The sequence below is a fragment of the Elephas maximus genome, chromosome 7 (assembly GCF_024166365.1).
Source record: "Elephas maximus indicus isolate mEleMax1 chromosome 7, mEleMax1 primary haplotype, whole genome shotgun sequence".
In the NCBI taxonomy this organism is placed as follows: Eukaryota; Metazoa; Chordata; class Mammalia; order Proboscidea; family Elephantidae; genus Elephas; species Elephas maximus.
Genome location: NC_064825.1, coordinates 46,138,200 through 46,156,509, shown reverse-complemented (window position 1 = coordinate 46,156,509; position 18,310 = coordinate 46,138,200). Strand labels below are relative to the sequence as shown.

General features: G+C 38.1%; 1 protein-coding gene across 6 annotated transcripts in view; it reads right to left on the bottom strand.

The window, feature by feature from the left end:
* THAP12 (THAP domain containing 12) overlaps positions 1-18,310 on the bottom strand; it is a 110,770-nt gene that overhangs the window by 86,797 nt on the left and 5,663 nt on the right. For 3 of the 6 annotated variants that reach the window (XM_049889774.1, XM_049889775.1, XM_049889776.1), the window contains exons 2-6: positions 15,150-15,270; positions 10,871-10,978; positions 7,032-7,068; positions 2,490-4,394; positions 893-1,011 (exon numbers count right to left, since the gene is read on the bottom strand). In XM_049889774.1, the coding sequence (XP_049745731.1) occupies positions 893-1,011; positions 2,490-4,394; positions 7,032-7,068; positions 10,871-10,978; positions 15,150-15,270 (2,290 nt within the window). Of the gene's footprint in view, positions 1-892; positions 1,012-2,489; positions 4,395-7,031; positions 7,069-10,870; positions 10,979-15,149; positions 15,271-18,310 lie in introns of those variants that run through there. The other 3 variants (XM_049889777.1, XM_049889778.1, XM_049889779.1) reach the window with 2 other exon arrangements.

Sequence of the window (18,310 nt, the reverse complement as noted above, 5' to 3'; positions counted from 1 at the left end):
TCTACTTGTATCACACTACTTGGATCAAGTAGACACATAAGACTATGTTCGTAGCCCCTGTCTGGAGAAGAGATGAGAGGGCAGAGGGGGGCAGAAGCTGGCTGAATGGACACGAGAATAGAGAGTGGAGGGAAGGAGTGTGCTGTCTCATTAGAGGGAGAACTAGGAGTATATAGCAAGGTGTATATAAGTTTTTGTATGAGAGACTGATTTGATTTGTAAACTTTCACTTAAAGCACAATAAAAATGAAAAAAAAAATAAATATAAAAAAAGGTAGTTCTGGTTCAATACATTTGGGGTGGAAATGCAAATTCTCAGCAGGGGGCCGAACTGCAACGAAATGGTTCAAAACTCTGCTTTTAATATATTAGCGTTTCTAATCATTCACTAGATTCCCAAATTAACTTACAGATTATACGGGGTTATATAAACAAGCGCTGGGCATCTTAAAAGCTTAACTAATGCTTGTTGCATGAATGTTTTTGGATACGCTATTGTGGTAGACTAAAAACAGGGCCATATTTTGCTGTTTCTCCAACCAAGAAGAGTATTTCCTCTTATGACTTGCTTTGACCAAAAGAACGTGGTAAAAGTGATTTCTGTGAGTTCTTAAGCCCAGGCTTTGAAGCTACTGCCTTTGTCTTCCTGGTACTCTCAGACTACCATGGGATAAGCCCAGGATGAAAGACCACATGGAGAGGTCCAGCCCTCAGCCAAACTGCCAGTTGAATGCAGCTGCACAGAGTCCCACAAACCCACAAAACTGTGAGAATGAGCAATTGTTTAGGTCACTGAGGCTTAGGATGTTCTGATGCAGCAATATGTACCTGAGAAGTTATCTAACCCTCAGAGCACAATCACAAGGCAGATTTTAGAGTGAAGGAAACATACCCAGTGTGCCAAGGTCACACCACTTTTAATTGTCTGAAGAACTGGATGCAGGTATTTGAAAGGCCATTTCTGTTTCTCCTTCACTGTCATTCTGCCATCACGAACCAGCTCAGTTCTTTCTGGCAAGGACAGAGGTACTTCTTAGAGACCTGGCTGTAAGATAAACTCATCTGTTTTATAACTGGCATGGGTAATGAATGTGTCTCGGTCTGACACATCTGCTGGGCTTGCCCACGGCAGGGAAATGCACTGTGCCTGAAGATCCAGCGCACCAGCAAATGTACCCCATTCTGCTTTCTGAAACTCAAATGACACTAACGGTACCCCACAGAATTCAGTGACATCTCCCAATTATATTCATTCATTTACATTTTAGCCAGCAACAATGCAAGCCCTGACAATTTATATCGGGTGTCATACAGTAGATAATATAAAAATCATCAGCTAGAGAAGCCTTACATTTAACAACGCCGCAGTTAAAACGGCTTTTCCTAAACCCCAAGTAGTAAAACACATACCGAAACAAAAAAAATTAAGAACTCATCTTCAAGAGTTGTGAAGTTGATAACCAAGTATTTTTGAGAAGACACTTTACCGTAAGAACCTGTTTTGTCCCCGCCAGAAACAATATACCTCAACTTTAAACAAAATTCACATTTTATTTAGATTGAAATAAACTATACAAAATTGATTTTCTTCACCAAAAATAACAGTAATATTTTCTGGATTATTCCTAGATAAACCATAAAACACTTATTTTTGTAGGTTTTCCAGGTTTCGCTTATAAATCAAGACTGGGCAGTAGACGTAGTAATGGAAAAAGACAGAAGACAAAAGATCTATCAGTTGTTAGTGTCCATGGCCTCTGACTCTGTCGCAACCATGAACAGAAGTGTTCAGCATGTACCTGCCAAAAAGTCTATGAAGGTGGGGGCTCAACAAAGGAATGTAAACAGCAGCAACCAGATGTGGAACAACAATGGTCAGCTCTTCCATTTGAACTTTACCTGTAACTTGTTCCTTTAGGCTCATTGGATAAGACAAAATCTACACTGAAATCCTCGTCTGGCGAGCTCAGTTTGTCTCACTCTGGTAATTCCCTTAACTGTCCATTACAGATTTTTTACAACATACTTAAAACTCCCTCTAGTCAAGGATCAGTCTTGAGATTCATTGTTACATTTTATAAAATGTATTCCTTCTTCCCACACCTCCTCAAAATTTATTTCTTAAAAGAACTGTAACTCAATACCTGAAAATTGGATCCACAGTGATGATAAATGTTACGTCTAAAATGACTTAACTAAAACAATTCCAGAGTGCCATAAGAGAGAGCACACAGAAACAAAATGTAGCACTTCATGGCTTTCTTATGGAAGAACAGAGACATCCTCAAAGCATGAGAGTTCAAATGAGGGGCTGTTTAAATAGGCAGATTATCAATGGCTAATGTATTCAATCGCAGACCTACAGGCAAAGATATTCGGTGATTAAGAGGCCTACTATACACTTTACAGCTTTTCCTCCAAATATCAAATATAAAAGAAAACCTATTTTAAAACAGTCTCTTAGGTATTTTCAATAGTTTCTGAATTACCTGTAGGAAGCTCTGACTTAGTTGTATAGAGTTTGATATATGTGTCTACCATTAAATCCAGATCATGTTTTATATCAAAATTTATGTTAAGCAAAGCCAAGTTACTTGACCTTTGATCTGTTAAAGTGTTCCTCAAGTATGCTCTGAGACGCCTTCGTCCATTTTCATAGCGCTCATTCTCAACTTTCATCACAGGAAGTATACATAGGACCTTCAGCAATGCATAAACATTAGGGAAGAACTTGATGTCAGGTAGATGGAGGGCTTCATAAATGGTGGATGGAAGCTCTATATCTTTTCCCCTGTGTTTCCACTTAATTCTCCAACAATGAAGCTCGGCTGACAGTGTGTCAGGATTAGGTAAGTCACTTCTGTACATGTCAGCATGGTGTTCCTCTGACGTATTGAATTTGAGCTGTCCCATGACAGAGGGTACCAGAGATAAGCATTTGAGAGATCTGAGGTGCTGTTCTGAGAATATATCTTTAAGTTCCTGAATAATGTGCTCCACTGTTGGGACACTTAGGGTTTCTTTATAGTAACTCTCAGAGGTTAGCTGAGAATCCACGTTACCTTGCTGAGCTCTGCGGAATTTCCCAGGGAGTTTCATTTGTATGTCAAGTTTGGTTGCCAAATTCGTGGCTTCCTCAAACCAAAACTCATGGTAAACTTCAATATTTTCCATCACTTCATTCAGTGAATGCAGCACTGCAGTCAAGCTGCTGGCTGCGAAGAAGACGTCAGAGGTTTGGCCCTGGAGATTTTTCCCAAAGGCTCTTGTAAAAGACAGAACATTCTTAAGAACAACAACGGTAACAATGAAATCAAAGTCTGTGACTGCACTACAGAGTACAAATGCTCGGCCAGCTATACAGTTATTCCATCTAATATTTGTGTCATTATTTATACCATCTAAACATAGAACAAGTGCTTGTAAGACGTCCACTAAAATTTCAAAAGCATCATGCCTGCCTGTCCATTGAGAATGGCAAATTTCCTTTAATTCATTACCCCTTTCTTCATTGTTCTGAAAAAGGGCAGAAATGACACTGTCAAGTTCTAAAAGCAGTTGTGGAGACCGATGGAAAAAAGAACAAACTTCCTCAATTGTCCCCAGTGCAACAGATACTCCCACAACAGGTACTGATTTTGCCAACCACATATTTAAGGCACAGGAAGAGCAGAGTGTGTAGATGGCTTGAGGGTATTTCTCTAAAAGTCTAGAAGCAACAACTTTCATCTTGGAAGAAAATCCACTGGACACAATGTAAGCCTGGCCACGACAGTACTCCATGTTTAGTCCCCATTTCTCAGTTATCGTAGTGTGAAATTTCACAGCCAAAATTTCTGCATCAGCTTCGTAAGGCAGAAAGCCCACAAATTCCTCTCTTAGGTTATGAGATTCATCGACAAACCTCACCAACACGGGCAGGTGCTCTTCCCCTGCTATATCCACCACGTCGTCAGTGATAATGGAAAAGAAGCGTGAGTCTCTCACTTCCCTGAGAGTTTCTTCCCGAATGCAGCTCTCACAGATCTCTAGCATCTGCTTCTGCTGCGTTTTTGAACAGAACAGTGTGTTAACTGCTGTTGTCTCAAACCGTTTTCTCAGAACCTCTTCACCAGAATTGATGCGGCATTCCAGCAGAGCTTGAAAGTTATCAGGAGTGAAGAGACCTTCTGGGATTTCCTCAGCCTCATGTCCGTCCAGAGGTATGTTTTGTTTTCCCATAAGAATCAAAATTTCAAATAACGATTTTAGGTATTCTTTGTTTTCCTTCTCTTCAAGGGTTAAAGGTAAGACGTCTTCATCCTGTTCTTCACCTCCTCCTTCTGCACTGAGGTTCTGAGCATCGCTGTTGTTTGTTTCTTTATGCTTTTGTTCCTGTTCAGAAGTTTCATCAACTGGAAAAGAAAGAATTAACTTTAGGAACAGGCTCATGAGCAACCATAAAAAACACACTATATTTTTGATTAAATATTTAAGATCCACAAACGCATTCATTCAACATTTACTGGGCATCTGCTCGTTCAGAGACTGGGATGCAGACATTAAAATGAGACATGCATCACTGTTTCCAGATCAACACAATCCTAATGAATAAAACCAGTTCCAGGGGCTCCCCAATGCTCACTGCACTATTAGGCCAGTGGTTCTCCAGGTGTGGCCCCCAGACCAGCAGCACCAGCTCCACTTGGCAAATACTTGGGCCCGCCCAAGCCTACTAAATCAGAAACGCTGGGAGTGGGGCCCAACAAGAGGTAGCTGAAAGAGCCCTCCAGGTGATTACGATTAAGAGCCACTGGAATAGGGTAATGATTCAATTGATTGCCTTGAATTTAGGTTTTCCTTCCTGGTTCTTCTAATGGTACGGTAACAAATAAATTGTCCTTGTGTTTATTAAAGAAAAAGAGACAGACATTGCAGTGGGGAGACAAAAACTGTAAACAGATATATTCATAAGATATATTTATAAGATAGAAAACATTTCTTACAAGACTTAACAACAAGGCATTTCATATATTATACAGAGTAATAACAGTCCATGCCCTCAGACAAGGGAGGGCAAGGCAACTACTATTTATTGAGGCATGGTACTAGGCTTTTTATATGCATCACATTAGTCTTTCTCCAGGCAGGAGATGAGGACAGTAAATAACTTGCCCAAGGTCACAGATGCAGTTAGAAGGAGGGAGGTGAAATTTAAATCTAAGCTTGTTTGGCTCCAGGGTCCATGCTATTTCTACCAAGCCATTAAGCCACACTTTTATAGGAGAAATGAGACACCTATACAAACTAATATAATATAGATTCATGCAACCTTTAGGGCTGAAATATGAGAAATCTTAGCCTATTCTTTTCATCTTTGGGTGGGAAAACTGAAGCCCTGCAACGTTAGGTGTCTCGCCCAGCCATACAGGACTAGAATCCACATCTGAAGAGTTACTGTTAGAGCTTAGATCTTAGAACATAAGATATTTGAGAGGGCCACCAAGAGTTGTGTAGTACCATGGAGAGGGGAAAAAAAAAATTCAGAACAAAGAAGTTGCATTTCGCATGACAAAGATAAGGACACGGACAAGAAGGGCACTTTAAGTGGTGGAAGAATTTCACCGAGGTCAAAGAGGGAAGCAGGCTGTCCAGGTACAAAGCGAAACCTAATCTGACATCCCTGTGTAAACCATGCTTCCAGGCATCTCAGGGACTTTCAGAGCTTCTCCAGTTTCAGCAAGGCCAGGGAGCATCCTTCTCCAGCCCCTCCCCAACTCAGATAGCACTACTACTCATTATATATTTGTTGTTGTTAGTTGCCATTGAGTCAATTCCGACTCACGGCAACCCCATGTTGGCAAAGTAGAACTGCTCCATAGATGCCTGCCAGCCTGCCTCTCTCTCCCTCTCGCCTTCCTTTTCTTTCTCTTTTCCATTACTTCTCCATTTCCAATCAAAAAGAATAATTCTATCACTTTTATTTTTTCAAAAAAGGTGCTTATAACAGAGAAGTCAAAGAGTGTAAAGTGAAAAGTAATTCCCTCTCCTCTGGCCATCCTTCCACGTGTGAGACTTACAGGTATTTAAGTTTTTTGAGTTCCTTGAATCCATCCCCTCATCTCTATTCTCATTACCATTGTCTTAACTCAAGGTCTTTCAACTCTTGTTTGGTGTGAAAGCCTACCTGGCCTCCCTGCCTCCAGTGTTATCTTTTCTAATCCAACAGGGAATGCTTTATGTAACATGAAAATCAGGTCCATGTCATTACCTATTTACAAACCCCTCAAGGGTTCCCTATTGCCATCAGCCCACAACCCTGCATGTTTGGTCCCTGTAGTCCCCTCCAGGCTCATTTTCTAACCATCGTGGGTTATCAGAAGCTCCAATAACATCAAAATGTTTATAATTCCCTAAGGAAGAAAATAATAGTACTTACCTCAGGCTAGGTACTTACTATGAGAATTAAATTGATATAAGTAAAGCACTTAGAATAATGATTTGGGACACAGCAAGCATCATAAAAGGTTATGTTAATAATAATGGCAGCAGCAGGAAGAGGATGAGTAATATAGTAACTTACAAGAACAAAAACAACCACTAGCCCTCATTCTTTAGAGACACAACTCAGGCATCAGCACCTGCAAGAAGTGCTAAGTGCTCCACAGCACTTATTCCTTTAACATTTCACCAAGAACTTATTATGCACCATGAATTAGGTGGATAGAGATTCTGTTCCTGCCCTTACTGTTGCCTTCCTTTCCCTACTCTGGGACACTCTGCCTGTGTGCCTGCCATACTGAGAGTACCTGGGAGAGAGACGGAACAGTCACCTGTGAGGCCTGGACACGGCAAAGTGTATGGCACAGTGGCACTCAATAAAGACAAATGAACTGAGACTTCAATCTCACAGACCACAGGACAAAACCCACTACACTCTCTCATCCATTCTCAAGGTGGGTTTTAGACACAAAGCATATTTATTTGTCCTTACCAGATCAAGGCCTTTTAAAAAGGCATTCAGAAGTTGAGCCATTAACACTATCACTTACTTTTTTTCTGTTTCAGTGTCCTGATTTCATCTTCACTCTAAATGACAAGAAAAAGAAAAAAACAAACCATCTTTGAGACAACTGACCTCTAATATATTATCTTAGGCTCACAAATAAAAAGCATATTTTGAGGCAAATTTAATTCTTCTAAGCCTATAAATTGTTTATATGGAATACCTTTCTCAAACAGATGACAGGAAAACCAGAACAATAATTTGCTGATGACTCCAAGGTTAAAATAAAGCCCATCATTTAACTTACTTTATACCTAAATTAGCATATCTTCAGATAACAAGTATTTATAGAAGGCATAAAGTACACCACGACAATTAGGGTCAAACTCAAGAGGACACAAATTGCCCATCCCCCCCATCTAACCCAGGAGATGCCACATAAGAAGTCTGCTGGATCCCAGAACCTAACACAAAAGCTATGAGAAATTCCTGGAAAGCAGGCAATGATAGAGTACCAGGATGGAAGAGAAATGGCAGCTCAGAGTAGGAGGAAGCACGTGGCACAAACAGGGGTAAACCAAAGAAATTTCCAGTTGTATCCTTTTTTCTTCCTCCAATCTTGTACAATGTTTAGGTCACAGCCTACCCCATTACTGTTCTGTGGTAGGAAAGCTGCAATGCCACTGTCAGCTGGAGACAGCAAGGTACCTGCTGGGCAGTGCCTGGCATGGTGTTGACAATAAGAAACACCAGCAAGCTGGCCAATCTGGAATATTCCCTCCTTATCCTGTGAGCTGCACAATTACAAGCGACGGTAGGTGTGGAAAAGAGTGTGCCTTCTGTAAGGTGTCTGAGGCCCCCTGAAGGGCAGGGTACAGGAAAATGATAGCTCCAGGATGAGAAGTGGTTGAGCCTTTCACCTCTGGTACACATTACCAGGCAAGAAAGAAAGTACTAGGAATGACGTGGAAGAATGTTGTATACATCTCGGCATCCATCTACGAGGGGTTTAAAAAAAAAAAAACAGATATAAACAAATCAAGGGGAACAAATAAAAACTGGGGATTTCCCAGAACTTAAGACCTAAGTCCTCAGAATGAAAGGACTTGTAAAATGCTAAACAGGCTGGATAAGGAAAAACTCATATCTAGCTATAGTTAAGTGAAATTAAAAATGTTGAAAATAAAGAAAAAATTCTAAAAGCTTTGTGGGAGAAAAAGTAGTTCACCTAAAAAAGAACAAGAATCAATCTGGCACCAGAATTCAACAGCAACAATGGTACAAAAAAACTAGAAAGAATCAGCACCATCTAGGCTATGCATCTCCTCTATGAATCACTTGACATCTGAAATAAAAAATATAAAATGTCTTAAAAAAATAAACCCAACTCTGGGAACTAAAAACAAAATAATTCTACGTTAAAGAAATCGGAGAATTACAAAATCCTTAGAGCTGAACAATGAAAGTGGTACATGTTTAGAATTACTGGATGTAGCTAAAACAGACAGAGATATTTACAGCTTCAAATACACATAAATATGACCTAAACATTGAAGCTAGAAAAAAAGCCAAAAGGCAAATCCCCAAATCAAGAAACCAGTAAAATATCTTACACTTATAGCAACCATTGGAAAACTAAATACTAATTCTTCAAAAAGACAATTTTAAGAGCAGAAAAAGGCAAACATTTCAAAATCCTAGATGAAGTTCATAAACTTTTGAAAAATATACAACACAAGATGCAAGAGAAAACCAATAAAGAAATTGAAATGGCAATGAAAATCTTCCTACACCCACCCCAAGCCCTATAGCCTTGATGGTTTAACCAAGCTTACCTGATTTTCAAGAACAGACAGTGTCTATCTTATACAAATTTTTTTTTAAAAAAGGAAAGCTACTCCACTCATTTTATTAAGCTAATAAAACCTTGATATCATAACTAGATAAGGAGAGTACATGAAAAGAAAATTATAGGTCAATTCACCTAGAGTTATGAATGCAAAATCCTAAATAAAATACTGACTAACTGAATGCAACAGTATATAAAACTAAATGGATATCTTGCAATCAGTTAGGGTTCAGAGGAATGCAGAGATGGTCCAGCATCAGAAAATCCATCAATGTAATTCATCACATTAAAGAATAAAAAAAAACTGAACTTTCTACTTAGTAGATGCAATAAAAGCATTTGATAAGTTCAACAAGTTATAATGAAAACTGAATACCAGGACTAAAAGGAAATTTCCTTACCTTGAGGAAAGCTATCTAACAATACCAACAGCAATGGAACAAGGCATGTTTGCCAGCTGTGACATTACTGGGACTGCTGAACACAGTACTGGGGATCTTAACTAAACAGTAAGACAAGCAATAGAAAAAATGTCAAGGATGGGAAGAAGAGACAAAATTATACCTATATTATTTATAGATATAAACAGCTGCCTAGAAAACTCAGTAGATGATTAAGAAAAAAAGCTTTTTCAAAATTGCTGGAAACATTCTCAACCAGAATTGGTCTGTATACCGACAAGAACCAGTATTTAGGAAGTAATCTAAGGAAGAAGTATGCATCCTCTGTTAAAGAACAGCAACAAAAACTCTGAAAATTCTTCCAGGTTTTGACTAACTGTGCTCCTAAATTATTTTAATAGGCTTTCCAAGGAACCAGTATTTAGTTTTTTCAGTGATTGCTGTTACTTGTTAGCAACTTTATTTGTTTCTTCTATTCATGGGTAGGACAAATTAATGTTGTAAAGATGTCAACTCAAAGCAGTTATAATGAAAATTCCAACAGAATTTCTAGGGGAACTACAAAAATGATTCTCAAATTCATATGGAAGAATAAAGGTCCACAAACAGCTAAGACAATTTTGAAACAGAAGAGTTAATAAATCACCCTATTTGAAAGTAAGATATATTACAAAGCTAAGGTAACAAAACAGGTGGTACAGTAAACAGACAAGTAATCCAACGGAACAGAACAGAGACAGCCTTGCATATATGTCAACTTGGTCTAAGACAGAGGTGACATCTCCTGCCAGTGGGAAAAAGGATGGATGAAGTAACAGGCTCATGTTAAGAAAACTGATTCTCTATAAGGAGAAAAATAAAGTCAGCTGCTACTGGACACCATACATATAAACTCTTAAACATGCAAGACGAAAATAGAAGAAAAGGAGGAAAATTAGATAAATGTTAAAAGCACATGGTAGGTGAACTGAAATGATATATATTAAATACACTAACACGGATACCAAGAGGGAGGAGAATGGGAACGGTAATAGTGAAGAAGGCAAAAAAAAAGGGCGAGGGTCTTGTCAGTGACAATAATGACAGAAAGCCCTGAACTAAGGAGTCTGAGTAATTTAAATTTGTACACCTAAGGTCAACAAAAAACAGTTACGTTTCAAACAGCAGACCTGAAGGATATCAATATAAACACATGTACAAATGATATAATATAGAAAGATTTAAAAGCTTTTTCTAAGCCCTGTTAGTACTCAATGGTGATAGAATTCTTATCTCGCAAACTCTTAACTTTCACTTTATGACTTTGTGCTGAATTCTGGAAGCATACCTCACCTCCACTTTCCTTACTCCAGAAGAAAAAGTAACATTTCTGTCATCCCAGGAAGGGAATAAACCAGAGTCCTGTAATTAACAGCACTCTTTGGCCCAAGTAAATTTGACGGAGATTTTCCCATTTAAATACTGAAACAAACTAAGCACATCCAGGCTACTTTAACAGTAACCAAACCACTCATTTCCCATAACACTACCTTTGAAATACAGAATAACACTTGAATCAATTTTACAAAAAATGTATCTATTATTTGATTTCATTGTATTGCGGGGCAGGGGAGAGCTGAAAGCACACAGACATACCAATTCTTTTATTCGTTTTCTGTGTCTGCTATGTGGATTATTCAGATGACTGGTGAGATCAAATATTGTTGGTATAGCATTATCTCGAAGAACTGTCCTATAAGGACTCTGAAAAAGAAAAGTAATAAGTGAGAGATGGTCCCTAAGAATGTATTACATATAAATCAATGTTAATGATTTTCCCAGCACTCATTCAACCCCAGCTCGAAAGTGTAGAGACTTGCAGAATTTGATGATGTCAGTTCACATCGGCCTATTATTTCTAACTTTTTTGCATTTGTTCTCTTAGCAATCTTATTATAAATCAAGGAACTGAGCTGACAGTAGCCATAAAAAACAAAATGTATTTGTCTTTTGCATATACATATTTCTAATTCAGCCTCCCAGCTATTTTTTCTCTTCTGTCCTTCCACGAGTCCATCAAATCTACAGCAGGCACTAAAGTCCCCAAACAATCCACCCTCTTGTATGTCCTATAGTACCGCTTCCCTCCTTTACCTGTGCTGTTCATCCCACTTTTGCTAATATCACTGAGAAGCATCAAGACACAGTGAAAAAAATACTGGACAGGGACCCAGGATCTTAGGAACTAGTCCAAACTCTACCAGTGACTCACTATGAGACCGTGGCAAAATTACTTTCCCTTTTTGGCCCTCAGTTTCATATTCTGAATAACACTGAACTAGATCACCATTTCCTAAAATGAAATTATTCCCATGCCAATGATCATAATGCTTGCCATCTCAGTTATACCACCATCTGTACTTTTACATAATCCACTCACTCTTTTAATTAACACTGTCTTCAGCAATGTTAATGATTTGGTAGGCTAGTTATATTTTTAACACATATTACAGAACTTCTTAAAATAAAAATTGATTCATGTGCCACCTGAAATCATCTCATCCCAGAAGTGATACACACAATCACATTTTTGCACCGTAAAGGAGTTATTTCTAAATTCTCCTCCGGTTCTAATGATCTTATCTTTAAAGGACCATTGTTCTCTACCTAATCCACTCTGGCTCGGAGCTGGGTGCATACTTAGTTGGTGACAGTCTTCCAGAGCCAGTCCAGAGGAGGCCGGGTAGGCACAAGAAGTTTATTAAGAGAGAGAAAAACAGTTGGATAACTGCTACTACATTCCCTTAGCTAGTCCAAAGAAGCAGTTCCTTTAATTTCTTCCTGAATTTTCAACGATTAAAGACAAAGAGCACTTCAATAAAGACGTTTTCTTAGGAAGCAGTGATTGTTTCAAAACTAACTATTAAAGCATGTTCAAAGACTATGCCAAATAAGAAAAATAACTCCTAAATCTTTTCACCTGGGGAAAGGAGATTTAGACGATACAAAGGGAAAATATCTAAATGTTGTTGTTAGTTGCTGTTAAGTCAATTCTGACTCATGGCAATTCCACGTATGCAGAGTAGAACTGCTCCACAGGGTGTTCAAGGCTGTAACTTTCAGAAACAGATCACCAGGTCTGTCTTCTGAGGCACCTCTGGGTGGGTTTGAACCACCAACCTTCTGGCTAGTCATTGAGTGTTTAACTACTTGCACCACCAAGGGTCTCCAAATATCAAAAAGAACACACTATCTTTGAGCTTTATTTACAAATAAGAAATTAATTTTGCTAAACAAAACACACTTTCTTGGGTTTTACCTGAAAAGTTGTTAAACACAATTGGGAAGAATTTCTATTTAGATTCAGTATTTTCCAGTTGAATTCCATGCCTCATGCAAAACAAAGAAGAAAATCTGATTTTTTTTTTAATTGTGCTTTAGGTGACAGTTTACAGAACAAATTAGTTTCTCATTGAACAGTTAATACACATGTTGTGTTGTGACATTGGTTGCCAACCCTGCAAACGTGTCAACACTCTTCGTTTCTCGACCTTGGTTTCCCCACTTCCACTCATCCAGCTTTCCTGTCCTGTCCTGCCTTCTCGTCTTTGTCCCTGGGCTGGTGTGCCCATTTGGTCTCGTACACATAGTTAAACTACACGTGTTATTGTTTGTTTTATAGGCCTGTCTAAACTTTAGCTGAAGGGTGAACCTCAGGAGTGCGTTTAGTACTGAGTTAAAAGGGTGTGTAGGGGCCACACTCTGGGGGTTTCCCAGTCTCTGTCAGACCAATAAGTCTGGTCTTTTTTTGTAGGTTTGAATTTTGTTCTACACTTTTCTCCAGCTCTGTCAGGAACCCTCTACTGCAATCCCTGAAAAATTTGATTTCTTAATGACACTCAGCTTCTAGAGCTGGGCCAATAACCTTGAGTCTACTGGGGAGTTTGAATCAGGGACTGATCAGAGACACACTCATTGAAGGGAGTCAAAACTATCATACCCAAAGCTTCCAATCTTTCCCACTACACAAATGTCTCAAAAATTAGCAAACACATATACAGTTAACACGACGTTTTTCAAACTATTAAAAAGAAGGGGAGGGATAAAACATTCTAATGAATTTTAAAAATTCAAATCAAATTAATTTGCTATTTGCAAATAAGGCTCAAAGATATTACAGACCAGAAAATAGACTATATCAACAAAAAGCATTCAATTTTTTATAAATATTTGTAAGTAGCATACAAAAAAAGCTACGTTCAAATGATATGAATGATAATTTTAACTCAGAATCAAGATATAATCATTAACTGCTGAATTCAGGTTTGGGCATACAGCTCAAAATTGATCTTACTCTAGCATCAAAAATAATAAAGTATTTGGCTTTAGTTTAACTAATCATGCATGAATGTTTACCGATGAAATCTTAAATGCCAAACTAATGAAGTGAAAACACTTTTAAACACTTGGATATAGTTCTCAAATAAGCCAGGTTTTAATAGCAGCACCTTCTTCTATATGTGTAGAAAAAACATTTTCTTACATTTGGATTCATTTATTCAAGACTGAAGAATCATCTGGAAATTTAAAAAATAGTAATAAAAAATAGCTCATTTTTCTGTTCTATGCTCTGACTAAACAAGAATATGAGTGAACGATATTTTAAATTTCTCACATTAATTTGGTTGAAATTACCTAATTAAAAGACCATACTTATTACCAAGACACAAATATAAAAATGCACATGGCTTGTATATTTAAAATAATAATTTGGGATATTTTTACTTAATGTCAAGAACATAAAAGTAGCTTGCCTTTTAAACATATGAAATCTCTTACTTTGGTTGATCATTATTCCCTTTTAGCAAAGCAAGGCAAAAATATCCCTCAAATATTTGTGATTATATTGTTGAACCGGAATTGGCTCACCTCCCAGTGACTTCACAAGTATCTGCTTCAATTAATTTTGAGAAATAAAATAACCCAATCATTCTTTAGTTTTCTGATGCCTCTGCAAAATGTATCTGAAAAAAATATCAAAATAAATTGCTGCATAACATATACTATAGTGTACCTTGTATAAATCAAGTTTACGTCTATTCCAATACCTGAGATGATACATTAATTAATTCCTAAACAAGAATATATAATTTGTTTAATAAAACTGTCTTCCTAGTTATTAAAGTGTTTCAAGTCTGCTTCATTTTGATCAAATCTGCCCTATTTGTGCCTTTTATGAATCACAGCAATAACAGAATCACAGAGGATTAAAAATCTTAGACACCTCAGAAATTATCTGGTCTAATCGCCTCATCAGAAACTGGGGCCCAGAAAGGGGAAGTGACTTGACCAAGCTCACACAGATAGCAGGAGTCAGGCTGAGAAACCCATGTTTTGATGTAAAATTATAAATTAGAGATGGAAATTTTTTTTCACATTACCTATATGGTTTGTTCCCTGTTGTAGTATCTAGGACATAAAAATTAAGGGTTGGTTCTAAAATTAAATATTAAAAAAAAATACACACACACACAAAAAAAAATGAAAACAAAGATCTTCATTCTTAACTGAAGCTTTCACCCATAAAAAAGATCTAGAGGAACTACTCCAAATAAGAATACCAAATTTACCTTAGATAAATTTACACTTTTATAATCACCTAAAATTTTCTGAAGGCTACATAAGAAGTTTAAAATTGGTTACTTCTGATGAGTAGGAATAGGGTATCAGGAACAGGGAGATTAAAAAAAAAATCAGATTTTTAAGCACAAAATGGATACTATTCAGCTCAAATTTGTCTTCTTAAAAAAAGTATGGCAGGATATAGGAATACCTTCCGACATTAACAGATAAGTATTTACATTTCCACTGGATACTGACGAGTAAGCGAGAAAGAGAGAGGGGAAAAGATAAACCAAGCTCTCCTATTACTTACAGTTCTACATATCATAGAGGTCTCAAAGTGTTTGGCACATAATCGATAATGTTTATTAAGCTGATCAGGTGTTTTATCTTCTAAGTCGGCTCTCCTACAATTCTCCACCCACTTCTGGCATCTATAAATAAAACAAAAAAAAAAATCATGGAATATGAGCTCAACATTTAAATTTCAACATTCAGTTTGAAGGCAAAATATATACTATGAACAATGGGTTTCTGCCCCGTGTCCCACAAGAACATAACAATTTGGAAAAGCTGATTAATAACAAAATGAGAGTTTTAAGAGAACTTAAAAACCATTCAATCACAGGCAAGGTTAAGAAGTAAATCGCTCAGCGACAGTTACAAAGCCAGCCACAAAACCAGAACTTAACTCTGAATCTTCCGACTTCCAGGACATTCTAACATCAAAGGGGACCAAATCACTGGCAGTAAAAGCAAAAAGTTGCACAACCATGGGACCAAAAATCAAACCTGTTGCCACTGAGTCGATTCCGACTCATAGCGACCCTACAGGACAGAGTAGAACTGCCCCATACAGTTTCCAAGGAGTGCCTGGTGGACTGGAACTGCCGATCTTTTGGTCAGCAGCCTCAGTTCTTAACCACTACGCCACCAGGGTTTCCACCATGGAACCAATGGCCTAATATCCCCCCAAGAATTTCAACTCAAACAAGCAAATGAAACAATGCTGTCATTACAGAAAATTCGTAAGTGCATGTTGTATAAAACATGATTTTTTTTTTTAGGAGGATGAAGGCTGTATTTGTTTTTCTTATTATCAACATGATTTATGATCTACAATTATATGCACAGACTAGATCACAAGCTCCATGAATGCTACATAATCTAGAACATAGTAGGTGTTGAAGATAATAGCATCAGCAAGACAAAGTCCATGCCCTCCTGGTGCTTATATACTTGCAGGAAAACTAATGATAATAATAATACTGCTCACTACATACTTACTATGAGCCAGACACCGTTCTAAGTCTTCTCCATGTTGTTGCATGCCATCGAGTCAATTCTGACTCATAGAGACCTCGTGTGACAGAATAGAACTGCCTCATAGGGTTTTCTTGGCTATAATCTTTACGGAAGCAGATTGCCAGGTCTTTATCTCATGCAGCCGCTGGGTGGGTTCGAACTGTCAACCTTTCAGTTAGCAGCCAAACGCTTAACAACTGCGCCACCAGGGCTCCTTTCAGTCCTTTCCATAGGTGGGTACTATTATTCCCCTTTTGCACGTGAAAAACCAAGGTACAGAAATGTTAAGTAATTCTTTAAAGGTCACAACCAGATCTTTCCCACACTCCTCAAGTTTCTAAAAATAAAGTCCTGCCACGGATAATGAGTGTCACAAATTTGAAAATATTCATTTTATAATTACATCAAAGTATATTTTCTTATGTCTTAACATTACTGCCCACCCCTACACACACCACCCTGACAACAGTCTCTCCTCTTAAATATGTAAAATCATAGCAAAATGTTATGATTTTCAAACCTAAACTAAAACCACACCCAAACTGTACAGCATTTCATTCAATTAAAAAACATTACTGAGCACAGTAATGAAGTAATGATGCCTAACATGTACACATTTTAATCATTTTACAGCTGTGCATTATGGTTATAAGTATTTCACGCTTCAGTGTCCAAGAATTTAGTATAAAATCTGTCTATAAAATAATTTGCCATGCTGTTGCAGTTAAGTGTGTTTTTTAATTCTTAAATCTCTGGAGATCTTCCACACAGAACACTGTACAGTATCTCTGAACTAAGCTAAAACAGCTTTCTGATACCAATAGCAACTCAGAATCAAACAATCAAGAATTGACTGGGCAGAGCCCAATTCTTAAAACTACACTTATGTCTTCCATATCAAACACCTAGGAATCTAGTGAAAAATGAATAAGACCTCTACTAAAAAAAGAGACAGACATACTTAAATAAATGGAGGGATGTATAAGTTCATGGATGGAATTCTGGATTCTAAAGATACCAAGTCTCCCCAAATTGATTTACAGATTCAATACAATCACAACCCCAAGAAGTTCTTTTTTGTGTGTCAGTCTGTGTGTGAGGGAGAGACAGGCAGAAAGAGAAAGATGGATGACAAGATGATTCTAAGACTTTTTATATGGCAATTCAAAGGAGCAAGAATAGCCAAGCCAATCTTTGGGGAAAAAAAAGTTGGGAACATAGGCCAATGGAACAAAATAGAGTTATGGCTGAATGCTTCAAAGGCCAGCGTAGCAGGGGCAGGGGTCTGGGGACCATGGTTTCAGGGGACATCTATGTCAACTGGCATAATAAAATCTATTAACAAAACATTCTGCATCCCACTTTGAAGAGTGGTGTCTGGGGTCTTAAACGCTACTAAGCAGCCATCTAAGATGCATCAATTGGTCTCAACCCACCTGGATCAAAGGAGAATGAAGAACACCAAGGACACAAGGTGATTACAAGCCCAAGACTACATTATCCTGAGACCAGAAGAACTAGATGGTGACCGGCTACAACCGACGACTGCTCTGACAGGGAACACAACAGAGAACCCCTGAGGGAGCAGGAGAGCAGTGGGATGCAGACCCCAAATTCTCATAAGGCCAGACTTAATGGCCTGACAGACTGGAAGGACCCCGGTGGTCATGGTCCCCAGACCTTCTGTTGCTCCAGGACAGGAACTATTCCCGAAGCCAACTCTTCAGACATGGATTGGACTGGACAATGGGTTGGAGAGGGATGCTAGTGAGGAGTGAGCTTCTTGGATCGGGTGGACACTTGAGACTATGTTGGCATCTTCTGCCTGGAGGGGAGATGAGAGGGTGGAGGGGGTTAGAAGCTGGTGAAATGGACAGGAAGAGAATGGAGGGAGAGAGTGGGATGTCTCATTAGGGGGGAGAGTAATTGGGAGTGTGTAGCAAGGTGTATATGGGTTTTTGTGTGAGAGACTGACTTGATTTGTACATTTTCACTTAAAGCACAATAAAAATTATGTAAAAAAAAACAAAGTTATGGCTACTTAAGACAAAGGTAGCACTGAACAACAATGTAGATTTTTTTCAATAAATGGTACTGGGTCACTTGAATACCCATAATAAAAAATAAATGTTGACAAAAATATATACAAATATAAATTCCAAATGGATT